This window comes from Hippoglossus stenolepis, chromosome 18 (genome assembly GCF_022539355.2).
Source record: "Hippoglossus stenolepis isolate QCI-W04-F060 chromosome 18, HSTE1.2, whole genome shotgun sequence".
Lineage (NCBI taxonomy): Eukaryota > Metazoa > Chordata > Actinopteri > Pleuronectiformes > Pleuronectidae > Hippoglossus > Hippoglossus stenolepis.
The window spans coordinates 2965119-2989587 of NC_061500.1; the positions used below are offsets into that span (position 1 = coordinate 2965119).

At 44.6% G+C, this 24469-nt stretch overlaps 1 protein-coding gene across 2 annotated transcripts; it reads right to left on the minus strand.

Annotated features, from left to right (window-relative positions):
- Positions 1-1578: 1578 nt before the first annotated feature.
- On the minus strand, positions 1579-23105 carry stxbp1a (syntaxin binding protein 1a). 2 transcript variants are annotated; one of them, XM_047344586.1, is made up of 20 exons: positions 22975-23105; positions 14374-14423; positions 14152-14233; positions 13989-14065; positions 13714-13792; positions 13471-13574; positions 12016-12164; positions 11688-11772; positions 11414-11544; positions 11203-11313; positions 11015-11075; positions 10474-10539; positions 10298-10378; positions 10024-10162; positions 9545-9654; positions 9275-9376; positions 8921-9006; positions 8146-8300; positions 6954-7111; positions 3289-3423 (listed from the first exon to the last, which is right to left on the minus strand). In XM_047344586.1, the coding sequence occupies exons 1-19, from the start codon at positions 23009-23011 to the stop codon at positions 7002-7004; spliced, it is 1815 nt and encodes a 604-aa protein (XP_047200542.1). In that variant the 5' UTR covers positions 23012-23105; the 3' UTR covers positions 3289-3423; positions 6954-7001. The 2 variants fall into 2 exon arrangements, with proteins under 2 accessions (XP_034997357.2, XP_047200542.1); XM_035141466.2 differs by lacking the exon at positions 6954-7111 and having other exon boundaries at positions 1579-3423.
- Between the last annotated feature and the right edge of the window lie 1364 nt (positions 23106-24469).

Sequence of the window (24469 nt, forward strand, 5' to 3'; positions counted from 1 at the left end):
GAGTCTCCCCCAGGTACCCCCCACCCCCGTTATTCCATTGTGTGCACTGTCCCTGAACGGCTCAGAGACAACTCTCCACATTGTTCAAATATTAGCATCTAGTGTTTCTTCTTCTGATATTATTCATGTCGGACAGAGGTGGATCTTGCTTTTTGAATCTACTCTTGTCTCGTGTCTTGTGGATCTTTTACTGACGGAGTCTTGGTTTGGAAAAGTAATTTTAAGACATGACCTTGGAAATGATTTAATTAAGACAGGTGGAAAATATGGTGGCATTAACCTTTTGACAAAACAGGAGCCAGAGATTTGTTAAAAAGTTCAATGGTGATTTATAAAACACTATTTCTGCATTAAATTAATTTGTGTTGCATGACACACTTTCTGTAAAGTGTCTGTATAGATAAATGTGGTTTAATCTTCTCTCTGTGTTCAGCAGGATGGTGTCATCTCTCCAAAGACCAACAGCGGGTTCATTGGTTCAGAGCGCTGCCGTCCGACTCCCGCAGCTGGCCCCAGCCCTCTCCACCAGGGGGCGTCACGGAGGTGAGGAGGTCTCCACATACACACACATTTACTAAACCCAACTAGAAAGAATACGAACAACACCAGTTGGTTCAGCAGAACAATCTTTCTTACAAGATAACGTAGGAGTCTTAAAGTAAAAGAGTAAGAGTGAAGACGTGGCCACACCCCCCATTCTGCTTATTATCACTATTACAACTGTATTAACAGTGAACTAAGACCAAATGATCAAGTCCTCCCAATAATCATTAACCTTAAACCTAACCTGGCTTTAAAATCAAACTAATGTGTTAATACAGACCCCTTGGACATATTAAGCCGAAAACAGGCGTCCTTGGGGTTAGAATAATTAGTATATACATAACATATTGTTTAGTTAATTTTGTTTCTCACCCAAACTGTCACTAATTTAGTTTCCTGTCGCCCATCTCTCTTTCAGCATGTCCTCACTGCCCGTCCACGTGTCTCCTAGCAACAGGACCAGCACATCCTCAGGGGTCAGAGGTCACAAGGTGGCGAGGGGGAGGATGAGAAGCTCCAGGTCTGTCGATGGGCAGAGCTGTCTGAACGTCTTTCTTAATAACACGTAACTCACCTCAAACACTGAGCGAAACCCTCACCAACATACCCCAGCACCTGTTCTGAAATAAATAAATGTTGAGACATTCGTCCATCCAGCCGTCCTATTCTTGTGAAGGTGAAATCTCAAGAACGCCTTGAGGGAATTTCTTTAAATTGGGTACGAACGTTCAGTCGGACTCAAGGAACTAATACGATTTTGGTGGTCAAAGGTCAAGGTCCATGTGACCTAACAAAGCACAATTTGTCTTGTGAACGCAATGTCTCTGGATCGCCGTGAGGGAAACCCTTTACATGTGGTCCAAACATTCACTTGAACTCAAGGATGAGCTGATTAGATTTTGGTAGCCAAAGGTCCCAGTGACCTTATATTAAATCTAGTAGCTGTTTAACATCTAACAGTGTAAATTGCTCGTGAACAAATGGAAATAAACAGTTATTACTGCTGTTACTCAAAAACATGATCCGAGTCTTCAATATAATGGAAGCCAATTTATTAGACAGCCTTAGTACATACTAGGTAGACATGGAAGTATTGTTTGTGCTTCAACACTTGCAAACAAACAATCCCAATAAGTTAAAACAGTTTCAGGACGGACTAGTGTTTCATTTAATGTATTTTTTCCTCTGAAAATCAATTGATTTAACAAAGTAAACCCTAAACATCGGCAAATTAAAAAATAAACGGAACACAAAATCAAGCGCTTGCATCACAGAAAACGCAGTAGTGCAATATACAAGTTGTTTGGCCGGGAAAAAAGTGGGAAAAGCTCAAAGTTCAGTCGTTATGTTTTTCGTCTTTTAAAGCCATTCACCACTGAGGGGTTTTTACACTGCACCAGGAAGAAACGGACAAAGAAAATAGAGATAGAATTTCATTTTCCCAGCTGACCACTAACAGCTACAGCTAAAACGTCACAAACACGGCGGCTTCACATCGGCATTTTCAAAAAAGGTTAAAGGAATCACTACTTCACAGTCAGAAAGATCACCAGTCAACAGTGAGACGCTAAAAACGGCAACATATGGCATTTACACAACACGACTCAGTGCATGGCCCAAGTAAACATCATTACGAAAACCAATGATAAGACTTAATCTGACAGGATACAATACTGAAATACAACTGGCCCTTTTTAACATTATTCTTTATATAACAGCAAGCAACGGCCCTTAGACATTAAAACATGAAGTTTCTTCACGGAGAACGGAAAGAAGGTTGTGGAGGGTAAATATTTCACAGTCTCTGCAGCCGGAGGAGGGATGATTCTATTTTTTAAAATATTTTCTAACTGAGCTCTTTCTCTTTTCATCTTCTGCTCCAACAAGTTCTTAAACCAAACTCTAACTTTGTTTTGAGTGTCAAACACACACCAGACTTTACATATTTACATGGAAACTGTGTCAGAAAGGGTCAAATTTAGTTTGTTCCTGCCTTTAGGGTATTTCTTTAAATTTGGAGAAGTTGCCACTTGAACTCTTAATTAATCAATCAACTGAAAGATTAATTCAAAATGGTGATTCTGGAAGAAAACCTACGTAGTGGAGTAGTGGACGGTGGTTTTTGAGAAGTTTCAGTGATGCCGTTTCATACTCAAAACAAAGAGTTTGGGTGGAGGACTCCAGCTCAGCATCTTTGGAAATAAAGCTAAATGCTAAACTCTGCAGCTCCCAGAACATCCACACCGGATACAAACACATCGACAGTCCACACAAGTCCAAGCATGCTACTGAATATGCACATCTCAAATGAGCGAGGTGGGGCTCCTCTCCGGTGAAATATATGTATTTTATATATATTGCATGTTGACTGGTATGATATTTGAGTTTTTTTACAACATCGACCTCCCAACACGTCACATCCCTCCTCCACCTGCTTCCGATAAAACTGACACGGAGGAGAAATCCAGAGGAAGGAACCAGAGAAGATGTCCACCTCTTACGGTTATTACATTTGGTACTTTCCGTTTAAAATGGCCTTCTCTTCTGATATTTAAACCTTTTTAAATAAGTTTATTTAGTTGCATCCATTGGAAAACATGAGAATACTTGCAACGATTTTTAATCTTTGATACAACATATATATTTTTTTTTTACTCATCTAAGATGTCTTTTGTTTTTCTTCTTTTCAAGCAAGATGCATACACAGTTAATGGATCGGGTCGGGTCGGGAGGGGGTGGTGGTAAGATGGGTGAGGGTGGGTGGGTTAAGGGGGAGAGAGATGTGATTGGAGGATTTTTAGCTCGTCACTTCCTCGTCTGGTTTGTTCATGGCCTTGAGCTGCTCCAGGAGACTGGTGGGGGTGAAGATGTGGGTCGAGCCTGGAGACGCGCACGCAAAAGACACACAGACACACACACAGGGCGTTAGATCTGCACGTTTGTAAAGGAACCAGTGGAAAAATGTGTTTTCAGCTCTTGCTATGGAAGCCTGTTGCGGATGTTTCGCATAATGGAGCTGCCGTCACTCTGCGGATTCAGATTTTTTCATCATCAAAACAGCTCGTCACAATTTTTTTGAGATCTCCTAACTTGAGTTTCCACCTATAGAGAAACTTACACTGATCTGAAACACAAGAAATCCCCCAAAACTAGAGATATGACTTGTGCAAGACTGATTGGACATGGTGGAAAAACCTCATATGTCCAAATTTGGGGGTTTTCACTTGATTTAATTTCTCCAATTACCTCCACATCTCTTTTAATCTTGTAAAAAAAATGACTATTTTAAACTTCTATCACTCTAGAGCTGATACAGACTCATGACGCGGAGCTAAATCATGCAGCCGGACATTATGGAAGCACACAGATCAGCGATGGCACCACACGACTGACATGACACTGTGCAAGGCGGGGCTAGTGGAGAGCCTACGACACCAAAACCTGTCTACGCAGCGCAGCCAATCAGGTGTGAGAAGGAATGTGCACATGGCCGTGTAAGGCCTTTGGTTTAAAGAGCATGCAGGAAGCTGAGAAATACATCGAGAGGAAGCAACGAAAAATAAATAAAATACAGCAAACAGAGACGGAAGCAGATCTTCTCTAACGTGTCATGAAATCCAAAACCAGAGAGTTAGTTCTGTCGTCTGCCGATAAAATGGATGAAAATGTGAAACTCGGTAAACCTCGATCAGACAGTGATGAGCTCGTGTGACAGCTGAAGACACATTTCACACATCGTAAAAACTTGAAAGGTGCCGAGTGGAGTAAAGCAAACATTTACGCCAAATTTAAATTGTCACTTCGTGTCACGGATTCCCCATTTTTCACTTCTCGATATTTGATTTACTCCTCGCACCTGTTCAACGTCGACAGGATTTTTTTTTTCCTACGTCGGCTTGTTTCTGTGGCAAAGCTGCGTGTTTCTTCCAGTTTGGGCTGATTCACCTCAAACACATTCGCCCACTACGAGGACAGGAGAGAAAGAGGCGGGCCCATCTCGAGTGGGGTCGTTATGGTGATGATGCAGGTGGGGGGGGGTGTTGTGGGTGGGTGGGGTTTTAGTGCGGGTCACGGAGGTCAGTGTCGGACTGGCCTCACCTGCTTCTCTGCTGTTCCCCCCAAACACACAGCTTCGTGGGCCGCTCGGCCCCAGAAACACAACGCCGTCTACGCCACTGAGGCGACTACTGAGGTCCAGACCAAAACAGCATAACAAAAACAAAGAGTTGTTTTAGTAAGTGATGGCCATTTTGCTCAGGAGGTGCTGAATGTGGCAGTATGTGGGGGAGGGGGGGGTCATACTGCTTATGGTGTGCGCACGGAGGAGGAACCATCCGTCCGGGTTGTGAACGATATCGCTTTAGCAGACTGGTCGGGAATGAGATGGATGCCCAGGACGACAGGTTTCTGTTAAATGGCGACGATGAGGTGGTCATGGGATGTGGAAATAAGTCTCACAGGGAGATGATGTGTCGAATGTTCCTAAACGTTCTGTCAAGTTTCAGAATCGGTGTTAGAATTAGTGGTGAGGAGGGTAAGGAAGTTTTTAAGTGCAGATAGCGCCACCATGTGGCTGTTTACATAACACTTTTTAGAATTAGAACACTTCTGAACCCAAAAATCAAAAACTTATTCTCCATTTAATCTGTGGTTCAGATGATATCTTGTTTATTTACTAAACTTTTAGATAACTTTTAAATATTACATTTTACAGGTGTGGCTTATTTTAAATAAACTTTAAAATTATTAAAAACTATTCTGTGACACTCTGAGCATTTTAAAAGATGTGATGTTCTTTAAAAAGCTCTCAGATTCCCATGTGACCGAGAGCTGTTCCTGTAAAAACAAACTTAAAACCCTCTAAGATGATTTCTTTGAAAGAAATGAATGTGTTTGTGGCATCGTTTACTTTTTTCGGGGAGGTCGCTAAAGCATATCAGGTGGAGCGATGCTACATTCTCAGACTGTGTCAGCAGAGAGACCAACTGAATTCCTCTGAAGCTGAACCCTCGTGATCTGTGTCTGACATCCAGCTCCCTCTGCAGACGAGCCATGAGCCATGTGAGCATGTGACGTGGACTGAGAGAGAGTGTGACATGGATGAGGGAGTCAAACAAATAAAACAACACACACAGAAAGAAAAGGAGAGAATCCTTGTTTTCAAATCCAGCATCAAGTCAAGGACCTGTCCTGAAAGAGCAACAAATCGGGGGGGAGGGGTGGAGGGGTTCGTCTTTGCGAAGGGTTAGAAAATTAAAAAATAATAATCGGACAGTTAAAAAGTGATAGAGATGGATCTCGGGGCGGGGTAGATTAAATCTGGAGTGAGCGGTCAACAGGCTCAAGGGGCCTTCGGGTGGCGGTGGAGGGGCGATTTAATCCACCCAGTTGAGATGATGGGAGGAGGCAGCAGGGATGGGGTCGCGACCCCCTCAGGCGCGGCCGCTCCGCAGCACGGACTCTACATGAGCTGAATCCACACGTCCTCCCTGCAGACTCACAGACGGGTGATGTCGAGGAGCGAGGATTAACGTCACACGCTTTCTTTTTCCAACGTGATAAAATACAGAAGTTGCTGCATTAAGAGTCTCAAACTCATTTTATAGGATGATTTTTATATTTTAGAGATGAAACTGGACAATATTGTACTATAATGGAGTATTTATCACATAATTTATAAGTTATATTGATTGTTGAAAATGTTATTTTAAAGTGAGTAAAATAAAAGTCTGTAATAAGATTTTCTTGGACAAAATTTGACGGAAGGATGTGACAGAAAGAAAGAATTACATTTTAGTGCAGATCCGGAATAAGGGGTGGATCCAGCATTTTCTTTTTACTTTCTTTACCTAACTTTCTTTAACATTGTGAGATTCGTTGATTCCTCGGAGAATGATTTGTGGATTTTAATGAAATAAAATCAGGCTTGTTTAGGGAACTGACATCGAGGACTGTTTGACCTTGATATTCTTTCTTTAACATCAAGAGCATCTTTCAACTTTTCCACGAATAAATCATGGCTCTGGTGTGGATCCAGATAAAAATATGGATCTAGGAGACTGAGGACATCTGTCTGATATTTAAAACACGATACGGAACGTGAGTCTGCAGACGTGATGAACTCTGGACATTTGGACTCAGCCTCCCTGAAGCCTCGGACGACAGGCGACTGAGGCGCGGAACCCCCGCTCTGATTGGCTAACCGTCAGCGAGACTGGTGGAGCGGTCCGTGCGCTGAGGAGAGGTCGGGGGTGCCCATCCCCGAGGGACATGGGGAGGAGGAGGAGGAGGAGGAGGAGGGTGGAGTTACATAGAACAGGACTGAGTGTTCAAAGGAAGGAGAAGGAACGAGGACGAAGCCCTTGTGCTGTGAAGGTTCAGAAAGGGCTTCATTGTGCGGCTGCCTTTACTTTTTTCAGTGTGATTTCTCTCTCCCTCCCTCCCAATCTGTCTCTGCCTCACTCGGCCGCGGGCTCTGCGTCCTCAAAGGACACCCTAGTGGACTCTCGGAAGTCGGGGTGCTGCAGGTCCGATAAGAATTTGGTGGGGGTGATAACGTGGGTGGAACCTGTGGAGGAACAGAGGCGGCTTCACCACTCGTCTCTCAGCACATGCCACGCCCCCTCCCCCAATCGCTCCATTTAAATAAAAAACCCCAGAAGGGTTAAAACAAACACACACAGACACACACACACACACACACACAGAGAGAGAGACACACGCTCACACTGACACACACACACACACACACACACTCGCCATTCTGCAAAAGACACAAAACAACTGGGAGGTACAGACAGAAACAGACGTGGCGTGGCTGCAATTCAAAGACAACAGTTGTTTTTAAAGACAACAGCGGAAGCAGAGCACAACACAGACTAACAAGACACTTTCCCAGTTATAAGACAGACTGGCTGACGAAGCTTAAGGACATGAAATCGACAGTACACAGGGGCATAACATGACAGAACACACGGCACAGGTTACGACAGCTATTCTGCAGCTTCGTCCGCCTCCATTAAGAGTTCACTTAAACGTGGGATTCATCGTCTGCGTGCGGGGAAAGCGAAAAACTGAAATATCTCTATTGGTAATTTTGTATTTGTACCTGAAAGTGTGTTTGGTTAAAGTCGGCGCATAAATAAAAGAAAACCAGAACTTTTAACGTAACTGTGTCTGATCTTGCATTTCTTTTTATTTCTGTGTGCCAGTGGGGCAGTATATTGTTTTTAAAAATTGCTAAAACATCAGAGTGAACTGTCTCGTAATAATGTTTTTACGACAAACTTACTTCCAGAAAGTATTTGTTGAAAACTCATAGTGCTTTTCGGAAAATACAAGCTGATTCAGATTTCTTTTCTCACACGGTAAAGTTGCTCGTCTACGTCGATGTGAGACCCTTTGTTCACTTTCCTCCTTCTGTCCTTTGACCTTCAGAGGACCTGGAGGTCGGACCGGCCTCACACAGTGACCCCTGAATTAGGACGCAGCGATCTCACAACACGACCACTATGAGTTCAAGAGTCTTGAACTTATCAACTCACTAACCCTTCCTCTTGTGCTCAGCCTGCGCTCAGTGCTGCCCCCTGTTGCATTACTCACCGATGATGGCTTCCCATTTCCCATTGGCCTGTGTGACCTCGTAGGCGCAGCGCATCTCGCTGAAGGACACGCCGCCGATGATGAAGACCATGACGCGTGGACCGGTGCGGTACTCTCCGGGTGTCTTGTTCTTGTGCCAGTGGCCGTACCGAGCGCTGCAGGAGCAGAACAAGGTCACGTCATCAACGGATAATAGGATTCTTATTTCATGGATGCAAAGATGCAAAATTTGGTTATTGGAGGAAAAACCTTGAAGGGATTCGGGAGGAAAATGTTTTATCTGGACATTTAAAACCAGATTCAAACATTAGAGCTTTAATCTGCACGTGTGTGACCAACCTACAAGTATCCTAACACAAACCTCAGAGCTGTGTGGTGTGTGTGTGTGTCTTTTTTTTTATAAATTATGTTATTCAATGTGTGCAAACATTTCAATAAAAACAATAAAATAATTTGATAAAAATGCAACTAGTCAGTTTCAAAATGTGCAAACTGCAGAAGCTTCAGTCCTGTGTTATTTCCTCTTCCTGTCGTTGTTCCTCCAGCTCGAGCTTCTCTTCTTCCTGTTTTTACGCTGGGATTCAAACTGCAGCACCTCCCTGCTCTCCATTTCCCCCAAGTATTGATCCGTCGGACTCATCTCCCTTCCAAAATTACTATTGATCCAACACCAGCATATCTATTTTGGTCATTTAAAAAGGGTAATAAAACACAACGCTTTGTGCATATGTCGTTGTGTGTGTATGTGTGTGTGTGTGTGTGTGTGTGTGTGCACCTGACTGCAGTGGTGCTGAAGGAGGCGGAGGAGCGGGTGGAGATGTAGGGGTAGTGCTTGGTGTCCAGCTTGTCCTCGATAGCATCCTGCAGGGCGACAACAGAAATACCGTTACACACTCGTGTTGCACAGCATCGTTGTTGTGCGACTGCGACGCCTCTTACACACTCGTCACATGTGTTTCCGTCATTGGAGATCAATCGATGAACTGGCTTTGCACAAATAAGGAGCTGAATACAGTCGATAACATTACGGCTGGAAAAGAAAGATGTTTGACTTGATTAACTGAATTGAGGTTAAATAGAGATAAAGAAATAACACGTGTATCTGATGTTTAGTGATTTGCAAACACACCTCCATGATGTCCTTGACCAGCGGTGTCCAGCGGGACAGCTGATAGGTCTGCTCGCTCACGCGCTCCTTCCTGTCCAGCTTCTTTCCTCGGCGCAGGGTGGACTGATGAAGGGAAGAGGAAACGAGGAGGTTAAAAGGAGGAAAGTCTGTAGATACAAAATTATTTCGCAGTGTTTGCTACAGATAAAAAGGAGAAGAGGAGGAAGAGGAGTAAGTAAAGAAGTAAAAGACTGAGAGTCCGACTGAAGGAGAAGAAAGTGATGGTCTCACGTCTGTGATGATGGGGACGCCCAGGTGAGCCATGTTGGTGATGATCTCACTGTCCTCAGGGGGAATCTGAGCGTGTTGGATCAGCTTGTTCAGATTCTCCTCCGTGATGCCTGGACACACACACACACACACACACACACACACACACACACACACACATACACACACACACACACACACATAATGAACTCCATGACTCTGTTTACATTTAATATGTTCAGCCTACTCCCTTATGAAGGCAAATTCATGTTTGCTGCTCGAAATCCAAAACTAAAATAATTCCCTTTAATTTAAAATTTGTTCACTTTGATATCTCTGCACTTTCTGTATATTAATGAACTTCAACAGTCTGTGTTTCTGAATTTGTATTATGTGAAACGGAATACATTAATAGAAATATTAATACTCATGAGTCTGCATTCATATTTAAGAAGACGATGGCAGCACGGACTTCAGATTGACTGTTGTCTCCGACTCACCGTTCTTGAGGAAAATGTAGAGCAGGATGATGCGGATCTTGTCGTATGTGGTGACGTTGGCGTCGAGCAGGATCGGCACGATGGCCCTCATGGGGTCTTTGATCTTCTCTCCCTCGGCGTCGGTTCCCATCGCCAGATCCTGCGGCAGAAAACGTTTGTGAGGTTAAACAATCTCCGTCCATTGCTCTGGACATTTCCCAGAACTTTTCCTGCAGCCCCCTGGTTAAATATGGTTTCCTCTTGTTTCCTCTTGTTCCCTCTTGTTCCCTCTCACCTGCTCCACACGGCACAGTTTGTCCACTGTTCCCTGGTAGTGCTTCATACAGTCCTCAGCCAGCTGCAGGTGAGTGGAGTACTGAACGAGACAAAACACACCGTCAGCAACAACACACACACATAGGAAAGGATACACACACTTACATGGTAACACACACATAAACACACACACACCTTGCTGAGCTCCTTCTGGTACTGAGGCATCTTCTTCAGCATCTGGGACAGATCCCTCATCGTGGTCTGTTCAGAGAGAAGAAACATTCATAGGATGAGTCCGGTGAAAGTCGTCAGTCAAATAAAACCCTTTAAATTAGTTCTTTAGGTAAATATTCATTATTTAAAAAGCTTGAAACATAAAAAATGTCGGTTCTCTGGTGTTTTATAATCAACTGGACTAAAACTAACTTATATTATCACTGCAGGACAAACTTCACAAGTGGAAAACTGAAAAATAAGACACAGAAACTTCAGGATTCGTTTCGTTTCCTCGACTAACTGACAAGAAAAGAGAAAAACTGATAATCCCGGTCACATTTCTGAGAATATCTAAAGGAGTATGTGGAGGTATGGACTGTCTGAGTGCCCTTCTTGTTTGAGATCACTTTTTTAGATATAATTTACTTTAACAGACACAAATAATCAATCCCAGAAGTCAGTAGTTTCTCAGGGAATTCAAGAAATGATCCCTCTTGTAAACACATCAACGAATCATTACCTTCTCTCCAGTGTTCATCCTCTTGCTGGCCGAAAAGTCCTTCAGTTGACGCGTCACTTCCCTGAATCACAAAAACACAAAACACAAGCAGCGAAGGGCGAGCGCGTGAGCGGAGAGTCGTGAACGCTGCTGGACTCAGCGTCAAAAGAGCGATGCAGGAAAGTGTGAAGATTCAAAGTCGTACTCACTGGGACACCTCAGCTATGTGTTTGTGTCTCAGGCTCACCCACAGGTCATCGTCCTCGTGCAGCAGAACCTCCTTCTCGCGTCCTCCGTCTCCGATGCCACTGGTCTCGTACCTGCAGAAAGAGAAACGTCCATTTCAACATTTCATTCCATAGTTTGATAACGTCCAACAAGACGCCCTCGATGTTTCTGTCGTTTGGGTTCTTGTCGTACTTGTAGACGTCGTTTTCGATGGGCAGCAGGTCGTAGCCCATGGCCTGGAAGGTGAGCTCATGGAGGACAGGTGAGACGGGGTCGAACGCCCTGTCCAGGATGATCAGCTGTGAGCGAGCCTTGTCTGGACCCTGCGCCGGGAGGAGCACATACAGGAGTGAGAGAGGCAGCAAGAAAATCATGCATATAAGAGGGATTTTGAATAAATACACGTCCACATACAGCCTGAAATAAGAATGTGACACGAGTGAAATTTGCATTTTCCTGATCTCACCTCTCCCATGGTCGGGTCGTCAGCCTTGTAGGCGTCCAGCTTGTCCTGAACCAGCTGGGCCAGGGTGGCGTTGTCCTTGTACTCGCTGACAGGAAGACAGACGGACACACAGATGGAGGGACGATTAGTAACACAGACAAATGGAAACACCTGCACCCATTGGGCGTTATCAGCTGCCAATCACACGGTATCCACGCCCCGGTGCAAACAATGCTTTGACTCTAAAGGATCATAATTTACGAAATGAACATCAGCTGTATCGAAAAAGACTTGAAACTAGAGATTAAGACATAAACCCCTCCTCCCATCAGCGCCCCCTGCTGCTCACCCTCGGTATCTGACAGCCGGGTACTCCTTCAGGGTGGCACAGAGCGTGGCCAGCTGCTCGGCCAGCCGCTCCATCACCGGGTTCTTCAGCTGGGTCTTATGGGGGCTGTAGAAACTGTGGAAGGCATCTGGATTGTCCAGTGAGTACACCTGCACACACACACACACACACAACACACACACACACACACACACACAGAGAAATGTAAACGTTGCTGCAGCTGCACGGTTTCGCTCCTTCCAGCTTTGACCGTTTTGACCTTTTTCACCTTCGTACATCTTCTTCTTCTCTAAAGCAACGTGCATCTGAACGTCCGGAGCAGATTCGATGATGTAAAATCATTTTCAGTGTCAGAGCGTCTCGACTCGACAGCAGGTCAACGTTCTCTCACAGCCTCGGTGATAACATCAAACTGATTTATATAATGTCTCCTTTTTCCTCATCTCTCTTCCTCTGTTTTACTCTCAACTCCTCTTTAATCACTTCACCTTCATCTCTCATCTCTAATTACTTGTTTCCTTTCCTCTCTTTCATTTTCCTTTTTTCATTCTCTCTCCACGTCTAATTCCCTCTCCTTCAATTTCCTCGTTTGCTCTCCTTCGTCATCCTCATCCTCCCTCTCTTCTCTCCTCTTCTCCTCTCCCCTCCATCCCGCTCCCTCCTTCCCTCCCATCTGTCCACGGTCACATGACCACGCTCCTGCGCTGCAGAAGGGTCCCTCCGTCAGCTTGGCTGTCATTGGCCACCGATTCTGATTCATCCAACAGGACGAGAGCATTGGGTTGGCGGGGGGCGGGGCTACAAGGCGGCGTTTCGGCCCCGGAGCAGAAAATCACTGACTCCGAATTAATTCTAGTAGACAGGAGGGGAGCAAGGCATTGTGGGCCGAGTGGCATCTTCAGACAGTGAGCGAGTGAAGGATGGACAGAGGGAGAGATGTGAGAGAGGAGAGGAGAAAGAGAGGGAGGGAGGGAGGGAGGGAAAGAATAAATATGTGAAGTGAGTATAATAAGAAAAAATAAAAAGGTTGAAGCTTAGAGAGTGGAAGCGACGTGCAAAGGCAGGGATGGAGGAATGGGAAGAGAGGGAGGGATGAGGAAGGACATGATGGAGGCAGGAATCTGTGAATACGGTAAAGGATGGAGAAGCAGGAAGGAGGGAGGGAGGGAGGGAGGGAGGTGTGAGTGTTTCTAGAAGAGTCTGGCAGTGAACACAGTGAGTCAGCAGCATTGTGACAAGCCACCACCTGAACATGCATTTGTGTTTCTCCCTCCGTCTCTTCCCGTCCATCGCCTGTTACTATTCCTGTCTGAGCAGCTTCTCTGTCCTGCGCCTCGTCTCCATCCACCTCTAACGCTCTCGTTCTCTGGATCGTTCTCTCACAGCCGCGAACAAACAACAGATGAAAAAGAAGAAACAGTCGTCACGACGCGCGCGACGCTGCCGGACGTCTACCTGAGACTCGTAGGGCAGGAACGCGATGTTGATCTCCGTCAGAGTCTTTGTGGATTTGGAAGCGCGGCTCTTCACCAGCTCGTTGAACAGAGGATCAGGGCAGGCTGGAAAATACAGAATCACATTGATCATCATTGAATATTTGCTCTTAATCACGACCTAAACATCTGGGATTCTCACTGATTTATAAATGCATGTTCCTGTTTGTTCATGCATGTTCATGTTTGTGTATAATATACTCACAGTCAGTGAAGAAGACGTGCGCTGCCTTGTATTTAGCTGAATGAGGATCTTTGTAATCTGCGATGAGGGTGTGGACAGACTGAAGAGAGACAGAGCGAATCACTGATGAGGATCACAGTATATGTGCACATTCAAATAAGCTTTATTGCCATGATGTCGTAGAAGCTTAGAGGACGATGGCCTGAGTGTGAGAGAGAGAGAGGAGGAGAGAGAAGGAGAGGGAGAGAGGGAGAGAGGGAGAGAAAAGGAGAGAGGGAGAGAGAGATCATCCTCACCTTCTCTGTGGGTGTAATCAGGTAAATGGCCTCCAGGCTGGGAAGAGGCTCTCGCCGCTTGTGGATGTCCTCCACAACTAGAGAAAAGAAATGACACGTTACAATCACACAACACAAAGTGTGAGCGTGCAGAGCGACAGCGGACGTGATGGTCGTCTCTTACTGGTGATGCCCTCCGTCATGATGTCTGTCATCTTGCAGCAGGACGACAACATCCTCATGCTCAGCTGGTCCACGATCAGCGCCTGGCGACAGGGGGACGAGACACTAAATATACAAACTCTTACTTCCATTGAGAGGCTACACTCGATTTGAGTCGTCACAAACTAGACTAAATGAGAAGCTGCAGAGATTTGATGTTGATGAGGTGGTCGTTGGTTCTTACCTTCCATTCTCCCTTCTTCTTCACCTTCTTGATGACATCGTTCATAATCTCTGTGGAGGAAAAGAAGAAACATGGTCAGGAACCCGAGGGCGACACGGTGACGTGAGGAGCGAAGATGTTTTAATGCTGTTAACCAAACCCCCCCCCTTCAGAGCAGACCTCAGCTGTTTCATATTCACTTAAATAAATGATGACATAAATAATTCTAGATACATTCAGATGAATTCACTGTGTGTATAATATAAAGTCGATGGTTCTGTCGTCTTTCAAATCTCTGCAGGCCTCGATATGCTCAGTTTGACCGGGTGACTTAATGTGTGTGTGTGTGTGTGTGTGTGTCTGTGTGTGTGTGTGTGTGTGTGTGTGTGTAGAGGGTTCACATTTGTCTCTGTGTTATGTCTCATGTGCTCTACTTATCTGAGTTCCCTGCTCTCCCACAGCTGATGTCATGTGATTTTTCCTCTTTTCTTTCGTCGTCTTATTTCTCTAAATATATTTACTTATACTATTTGAATCAGAATTAAATTATTGTTATTATTATACAATAACAAGGATCCGATAAGGACAACGAAGGTAGATCCCATCTCCTAACTGCTCGCCTGCAGCACAGTAAGAAAATAACAAATCAGGTTTGCAGGTTTTCAGTGGGAACAAAACAACACGATCCCGTCCGACTGGTGCAGATTTAAAAATAACCTCATAATGTAAATTCCTGCAGTGGAGGACGACGACAGGCGAAAGTCAAACACGGCCTCCAACAAGGTTGAACTGAGCACAGACACCGTGACGAGCAGGAACATAAACTGCAGGGGATTGATTCCGTGTTTGATTTCAAATAATCGTATCCACCGTGACGTCACATCACCGCGGCGACGCTGCCGATATTGGCCTGATCACTAACGCCGACAATCTGCCAGTCGCATTAGGACAAATCCATTTAGGGTGAATTACTGTCGGACATGATGCTGGATCACTGTGAATGAAACCCGCTAATCCCCGTGGCTAAAACCTGAGGCCACGGAGATACTGATGGATTATCACAGATTAAAAAAGGACACGCAGAAATAAATAATAAAAAACTAAGATTACACAGCAACGTGGAATAAAAGATCAGAGATGTGCTCGTGTCAGTCAACGCTGGCTCTGTTTGATTCCCGGTAAATCAGTGAATTGATGGAGATGCTAGCTGCTGATTGGCTGAGAGGGAAGAGGATGGATGGATGAGGACAAACAGAAGCTGTGTCTCAATTCAGAAGCTGCGTCCTTAGAAGTCCGCTTGGACCACAAAGGCCGAAATGAGACGGTCTGGTCCACGGAGGCTTTCGGGGTCACAAGCTCGTCCCGCAATGAATCCTGGGATAGGATCCACCCGTTGGGAGCCTTCGTTTCTCGGGGGACGAAAAAAGGACACAGCCTTTGAAATGAGTCAGTCTTGCTGCCTCGACAGAAACAGCCAGAGAGTCAGAGACAGTTCTCACCTCCTGTGAGTCAGAGGAACTGTGTCTGACCTCCTGTGGGACGCGTGATGTGGGAATAGTACGTTTCTCACTGAGTGACAGTGATTTCCTGACTCAGTCTCTTTCCAACATCGTCTCAACGAAGCCGCAGCAAATACAAACTACAGAAGTTGACTTTTCATTAAGGAGCGAATAGTTGTGGATGTGAAGCCTTTGACAGATCTGTGCTTGATGCTCAAAGTGCACGTTCGATTCCCAACTAATCATCTCGTCTTTTCATGCAGCAGCAACCCGAGGACCTCAAGACGAGACACTTCCACAAACAGAGCGTCAGCGAGGAAATCCTTCTTCCTCTGCCGCTGCTCATGTGTTTCCTCTCGACGCTGCTGCAGCTTCTTTCTGAGAAACAGCTCCAGGAATGAAAATATCCAGTCACAGTACTTTGTGTACTTTATACCCGTTATACACTGAACCACAAAACACATAAGGTTACATCACCAACATATTGACGCATTTGTGTGGCTGCTGCATGTCGTTTTAAGGTTTTATTTTGAGAACTGCTCTGCACGATTTTAAAAAACATTATTTATTAAAATTCATTTATTATTAATGAATCTACCTGATTACGCTGCATGTCTGTGTGGTCATGGCTTCACTGAGAGGCCGTCTAAACAGGAACTGAGTTAAATCTTTCATCCAAATGTTGTCTTCTGGAAAAAAGTTATAAATAAATAGTAAATACTGTCAGTTTTGTTCAAGAAAATACAAATATATATATATATTTCAAACCCTTATGATAAAGAATTGAGGCTTGATTTTAATTTCTTCAGTTTAACCATAAACTTTGTTCTAAATAACAAGAAACAGAAACAAAACACAAACAGAAACAGATATAATAGAACTTGAATTAAGAAAATACATGATTTCGTAGAATGTAAATGTCTCCTCTGCTTTGTTTATTCTGCAAACATAAAGATAACGCTACCGACTCTATTGATATAAATGTGAAAGCCACATATTGACAGAGTTTTATTGGTCAACCGATAAATTGGAGCGGGGTCTCCTAAAGAGGAATCGACTCGCTCACAGTTCTCCTTCGTGTGGTAGCGTCACTCCGTCGTGTTACTGAACCACGTCAGGAGAAAAGCTCTGTGGGTTTTTCCTTTCTGTCGCGCAGACAGAGCCTCAACAAAGCAGGGACGAAAGGGAAGGGACCTGAACAAACACAGAGCAACAGCTGTGTCAACCAAACACACACACACACACACAGACAGACAGACACACACACACACACACACACACACACACACACAACACACACACACACACACACACACACACACACACACTCCTCAGAAGCCTCAGGAGCTCTCTCACATCCAGTTTAACAGGATACACATCCTCATGGACAGAAAGCGTGACAGGAACCTCTAACTTGTACTTTCTTCTCAAAACCTATTTAAAAATAATCTAAAATAAATCAATCTAATCTTTGCTTTTTCAATTTCCCACATTTCCTTCTTTTTCCGACCCTCAGAACAAACAGCGTGACGCGTTATCGTGATGTGACTGCTCCTGCTGATTGGCTCCGTGTTCCCTCCTCAGCCTTGACTCTGCACATTATTACACATCACAGCGGCGACAGTTTCTCCCTTTGACTCGTGCGTCCCCCCCCCCTTCAGGGACCTTCACCTATGAGTGCATGACCCACTTCTCCTCTCTGGATCTTCACTGGGGCACCGCTCCCGAGAGGAGACAGCGCCGCGGAGCTCAAAGAGACGAGCAGACACCTCAGCACTTCTCAGCAGTGAAACCCTCTCAGCTTCCACCGGGGCTCGGCTGAGAGATTTCTTTATTTCATCTGATAAAAAACAAACAAACGCTTGAAGCTTTACTAAGATGCAGCTTCTGTAAAAGTCTCTGTTGTAGTAGTTCATTAATAAAACTGTGTCAATGAGTGATAACACACGACACGGTTTCATAGTGATGTGATATACTGTAAAGAACAAAATGGAGGCAAAGAACATGGTTGGTATTTACATGTATTTGTATATTTTACAATATATTATTCATAATAACGTTTGTGTTTAAAATGTAAAAAATTAATCTTCCAAAAATATGTATTTGCCAATAGAGTTAAATAATGACATCTTGCCCAATTCTTTTATTTATGTTTTTAAATATGTATCTGTCAATAAACTGGTTTCAGACTCTAAAGTAAACTAACATAAAATAGATGAGTATCGTTAGAGTTTGTTTGCTCTTCATCCTGCAGTTACATAACTAACCAGCACAAATGTTTTTTTAAGAGAAGCAGAGGAGGATCACGAGTCTGTCGCTCCTCCGGACTCCCACATAAATCCAGTCAGAGGTCAGAGGTCAGGCCGAGGAGTCGTGACCTGCACCCAGAGGTGCTGGGAGATGACGTGCAGGAGTCACGAGACCTGAATGTAGTGAGACACTGTGATTCTGTAAAGACACGCACGTTGTGAGCGATCAAATCAAATCTGTGCAGCTGTTAAGTAGCAACACAGTGAGAATAACATCTTCACATATCGACATGTCATCGTCTCCCTTCCTCTTCATCAATCTGCATTTCCTCTTTTTGCTCACGTCGCTTAAGGACGACGGCATCTTGACCGACGCTGTTTGGCTCGTCTGGATATTTCTGTAAGACTGTGTACAGTTGGCCTCTGTGCACATACGTATGTAGAGGAGGATGGAGAGAGCGCTCACGTGCCGCTGAGCGGAGGAGTGGGAGGAAGAGGAGGTCTGCCAGCTCTGACACAGCACTCTTCCTCAGCGGGAGAGAAAAGAGGGAATTCATTGAGATAACGAGCGACTGTGACCCGGCTCTGTTTCAGCCGGTTCTTCGTGCTCTCTGCAATCACGTGACATTTCAGCTCTGATTTACTTGAGTGTGTGAATGTGTATTTGTTGTGTGTGTGTGTGTGTGTGTGTGTGTGTGTGTGTGTGTGTGTGTGTGTGTGTGTGTGTGTGTGTGTGTGTGTGTGTGTGTGTGTGTGCGTGGCCCTGAGGGCTGCAGGCACTGCGTCAGACACTGAACCCAGACGAGTGTGCGATGCTCTGGTTCAGTGATGCTTCCAAGGTCAGCAGCGCTTTGTATGAGTGTATGAGTGTGTGTGTGTGTGTGCATGTGTGTATGAGTGTGTGTGTGTGTGTGCATGACTGTGTCCTTTTCTCTTTCATCTTCCCTCTCCTCACGAAGAGTAAATACACACCAGCATGTTTCCAGAAACGTCCAGAGAAGAGTGACCTTATCCAGCAGCCAATCACATATTTAAAGGCGACGTGTTGTTTGCGATGAGGAAGACGAGAAGATCGATGTGAATCACACACATTCATAACAAAGCTGAAGTCTTTCAGGGCCTGATTCGATTATCTAATAAAGACTGGAGACGGGGGGTAAAACAGTGAGTCTCTATTATGTGTATGTAACATAAAGACATGTGTGGTTTGAGGGGGGGTGTATATGTTGGAGCTATGCAGTTTATCTATCCAATAGGGGGTTATTGATGACTTCTCTGGCACCTGGATGAAAATTGGAACTCGGAGATTCTGTTTAACCTTCAGATTTACTGCAGCTACATCACAGGTCAGAGCGTAGGACGGATCAGTACATGTCTCGATCACAGTGGATCTGTTATGCACCTGCAATATGAACCTCATGACCCTGAATGAGCAGCTGAAGACAACGAATGACACTTATTATGGTCATGAGAGAAATCCCATAATGCTTTGTGATAGTAGTATTTTGAAATCTGATCATTTTAAATGTTTCATTTCAGTTGATTAGACTTTCCCACCTGGGTATCGTGTCTAGAAACTGTTTCTCAATTATGGAAAAATCTACAGCATCATCATCCTGTGATACCAGATTTTAAGATAAGATAACAGTTAAGTGATCCCACGCTGGGGAAATTCACCAAATGTTTTCTGGAGAATGCAGGAATTTATCGTGCTCATGTTTTAAGCGAGCGCCGTTTGAGCTACTTTCGCTATAAATCTTGTTCTATCCACATCCCCTGATTTATCCCCTGATTTGATCCATATAAACCTGAGTTATACGTGTCTTAACGAGTAAATAAATAAGTGAAAGCTGTCTCTTTCAAGACAAGCACACGGAATAAGACGAATACCTGCACGATGCAATGAAATCCAGTAAAACAGCCCTGAATCACCTCTAGAAAATCAGCTACAGCTACATAACATTGTTCCTTTTTTAATATTCAGCGCTGTAATATTCAGCGCTGTAATATTCATCTCTCTCTCAGCTCCATCAGTCTGAGCAGCAGCCTCATTCAGAGATGATGAATCCTCCAGCTCAGGTGATGAGAGGCCTCGTCATTCGGCCTTATTTCCCTTCTGCTGCTCTGTGGAGGCCGATGCTCACGTGCAGTCATGAAAAAGATGGTGGGAGAAGCTTCTGCTCGCTGCCCACCCCCCCCTCTCCTTCATCCTGGCTGCTACATCCACTGCTGCAGAGAGAGAGGAGCCGTGATGGTGTCGCCCTCCTCCCTCCCTCCCTCCCTCCCTCCCTCCCCTGCCAACTCCACCAATCCCATCCCAGCTCCCACCCTCAGCCACACGGAGCCCAGGTGTCGCTGCGTTCACCTACTGGGAAACATCCACAGTGTTTATATTGTTCTGGAAAAGAGGAGCCAGTGGCTGCGTGTGCCCGTCTTCAGTTTTACTGACTGGTTTATGTAATTACCAGTTACAAGGCCTGAATAATGAAATAGTCCAGGACATGCAGGGATGTTTGTCGTGTGAAGCTGTGTTGTGTTCGGGTGTAGGTGTGCAGATGATATCATATCAAGATGTTGCTTTATTCTAACAGGAAAATCTTTTTATAAGAAACAATACCAGTGACGCAGGGTGTGAAAATGAAAGTCTGTGCTCGCGATGCAGGGCTGCAGGGCGATGAAGGAATATCAATAATCATCCCAATATAATTTTAATCAATAGCAATATAACAAATGTTGAATATATATATTGATATATTGCTTCTGCATCGTGCAAACTCAGTGAGGATTTGTAAAATGCTTTGCTGTTTGTGCAAAAATCTGTCTTTACACCATTTGACATTTATCGTGATAATAACCTGACTCATATGAACATTTTCATCTCCATAATATTTTTGGCCTTATTGTCCATGCAGCACGAGCTCACACTAATTTTAAATCAAACCTCAACTACAATATAGAACAAGGCCAAACACTATTTCATAATCATCTATTAAAAAACCCTGTTCATCAGGATTAACCAATAATGACTTAAAGGTTTTAAGTCAGAAATCTTCCCTTATTTGGGAATAATCAAGGATTATCTTATTTTATCTCATCCTATCTTATATTCTCTTATGTTGTGTTTTCGTTTGTGTTTGTTTGTCTGTTAGTTAGAAGGATGATGATAAAACGACCGGACAGATTAATGTGACACTTGGTGGAAAGATGTGTTATGGGCCGGGAAAGAATTTATCAAATTTTGGTTCGGATCCAGGATATCCTTTTCCACTTTCTTTAACATTGAGCGTTTCTCAATATTTACTATTTTCTTTCTTTTTACACAGTGTGATGTTATTATAATTATTATCCAGGCCTGGTAGCAGCCACAGCTTCGCACTAAACCAACCATAACAGCATACATAATATTCTGGGTTTCTAATCACTCTACTCCTGCTCCATGTTTGGAGTCTGATTCCCGGGCTAAGCTCAAACCCTTTCCCCCTCCACGGTGTCACAGCAGAGGTGTGCTGGTGGAGGAGGTGTAACCGAGTGGGGGTGGGGGCCCTAAAATGTGCAGCAGTTCACCCAGGACATGATGTGATGCACCAGCGATGCCTGGTACCATTAACAACACGAAGGGGGACTCAGCTTCAGAGACTGGGACGCTACTACAGAGCGGCTGTTTGTCCTGGACGTCGGTGAAACGTGAAACCTGGATCAATAACAGTGGAGAGATATCAAGTGAAGCAAATCCTGCAGCACAGGCTGGAGGCAGCGTAACAGCCAAACTGAGGAAACGATGGAAAAACCCTGAGTCATGAGTTAGAAACGTGCGTCTGGAGGAACTGGATTCTACGAGTCCAGTGTCCAGGCCTGTGTGACGTTAACACGACCAAACTACACATGCACCCAGTTGACCCTCCAGAGCACATCCATGTTCAGGCCTGCACCATGTCCACACGCACACACACACACACACACACACACACACACACACACACACAGACTCACACACACACATAATGACTCTAAAAGCCAATATCACACAGTGCACACACTGATCTGTCGGATCTGCTGCGTCCTGACGGTGCAGAGTGACACAGACTGGTTTTGGCGCATCACCAATAAATTGCATGATGATGAGGAGGAGGAGGATGAGGGTGAAGAGGAGGAAGAGGAGCTTCAGCGGGTCGTTAGTGGGGCCATGTTCAGATAATGCGGAATTTCTCGTGCTGCGGCCTTTTAAAGGCAACTTGGCCACAATCCGCCATTAGCAGCTGACACCAGCCCGGTGGAGCACCGAGACGCTCCGGCTCCATCAGGGAGGTGAGGCGGTGCTCGACCTCGCGCACGGATTGATACCGTTAATGCCCAATAATCACCTATTAATCGATGTCATCGCACGATTGGCTGGAATTAGCCAGCGCCAGGGCGTGATACGCCGCAGCAGCGCGTCGCATCAGCACAGTTTTACGATGCAGCTCCAGAGAAGCAGCGCAGATTTTTTTTTTGCTTATGGGGGTAAAAGGGCGTGTGTTGCGCTGCGTGAGCCTCCACGGATGTTTTCTATCTGCGGGAGAATCACCGCGCGTTAAAGACATTTTGTATGTATACGCATGCTGGAAATGGAACAAATTGCGCATCCGCACCGCAGGAGACCAGCCAGTCTGTGCAGGTTACTACAGCCGCTGGGGTCTACAATAGGATGCGATGAAGCACCACCTTCATCACCATCATCCTCCTCCTCCTCCTCATCATCACCCCGATGCTCTCCAGCCATCCGCATCCTGCAAACACACGCTCACGCACACACAATAAACGGTCGCTTTTACGCACAGGGCGCGGCGTTACATTTAGGACTAAATGATCTAAATGTGAAATAAAGAAAATCTTACTTTCTCCGACCACCGCCTTTAATCCGATAGGTGCCATGATGCTGCTGAGTGCTGGAGCGACTGGTCTCCCTGTGCTTCCTCCCTCTCTCCCTCTCTCCTCTCCCTCACCCACCCCCCCACAGCGCCGTGGAGGAGCCTCCAGCTCGAGACGTCACCGCGTATCCTTCCGCATCGTCCTCTCATTGGTGGACCTGAGTCTCATATTAGTTTAATGAAGGGTTTTACCGCAGCAGAACCTGGATGAAGCCTCTGACATCCACACAACTTCATCTACAACCTCTCAAGTCCCTGAGGAACCCACATGTCATCCAGACGTCATGTGTTAAAGAGGCTGCGGGATGTATTTGGTTTGAACGTGTGAAAAACTAAATATTCATATGTGTCACATCTTTCTAGTGTTTTGATAAACACAGGAATTGTTTTTAATTGGCTGCTTTTACTCCAGAGAAGAAGCCAACGTCCAAATCAATGATGTGAAACACAGAAGCAGCCGCTCGTCCTCATATCTGACAAACTGAAATCAATAACCTGTAGGTTCTATTTTTGCTTTATAACTTGAAATAGTCGATTATTGAAATTGGAGCCTGATAATATTCTATTGATCGGCTCATGAAGTTATGTTATGTTGCAGCGTAAACTTCTCAATATGATCCCTGAATCAGGCTAATTTCTTTTTAATATTTCTCATTTCAGATAATCGTTAGCACATCTTCTTATCTGATGAACTATGTTAAATATTTTGCTTCATGAAATAAATATTTGATCATTCATATACCTAATACTTAATATAGCAAATGTGTTTTTGATTGTGGAATTTATTGATTAAGGCATCTTTTAACTATGGATCAGATAATCTGTTGCCAAGGTAACAACGAAGTTAAAAGGGGATGTGATTAAGCTGGAAACTCATTGATATTATATAAATAAATAAATAAATATTATATCTAACAATATCAGTTATTTCACCATATTTCAAGACTTTTGAATGATCTGTAAACTTTCTGTAAACAATAAAATAAAGGTTGAACTATGTCACAAATTCTATGTGAGCATTATTTTCAATATGCTCCAAAAATATGTGGCTTCAATAACAAACTGTCCACCAGGGGGCAGCATCTATCTGGAAAACGCCTCCCCAGGACCTCATGGAAAAACGTTTTCCTCTCGTGACAGAACCACAGACATTTAAATATTCATGTGTCTGTGGTCAGAAGCTCTAATAGAAATAAAAGAGACAACCTCTAATAGAGTTAGTTAATTAAATGCAAAGTGACAAACCCGTTTAGGAATAAGACAAATAAATCCGGAGGGAAGTTTAAATAAAGGAAGTTTGTTCTTTGCTCATGAGATTGAACAGAAACATCATCAACACGCTCCTGCTCGCTGGGTATTGAAGCTGTTCCATGAGGCTCCTGGTTCTGGCCCCACCCTTGGCAGCTCCGACTGAACACGTTGGACCAGTGATGACTCCCAGAGGGTGTGTCCTGCACACGTC

What these genes read in the sequence shown, in the direction of transcription:
- stxbp1a (XM_047344586.1), bottom strand. Translation starts at nt 23,011, where the DNA reads ATGGCACCTATCGGATTAAAGGCGGTGGTCGGAGAAA. An exon ending in CATGACGGAGGGCATCACCA is followed by an intron (nt 14,066 to 14,151) that starts GTAAGAGACGAC and finishes TCTTTTCTCTAG; the next exon opens with TTGTGGAGGACATCCACAAG. An exon ending in TTCAGCACCACTGCAGTCAG is followed by an intron (nt 8,301 to 8,920) that starts GTGCACACACAC and finishes CTGCTCCTGCAG; the next exon opens with CGCTCGGTACGGCCACTGGC.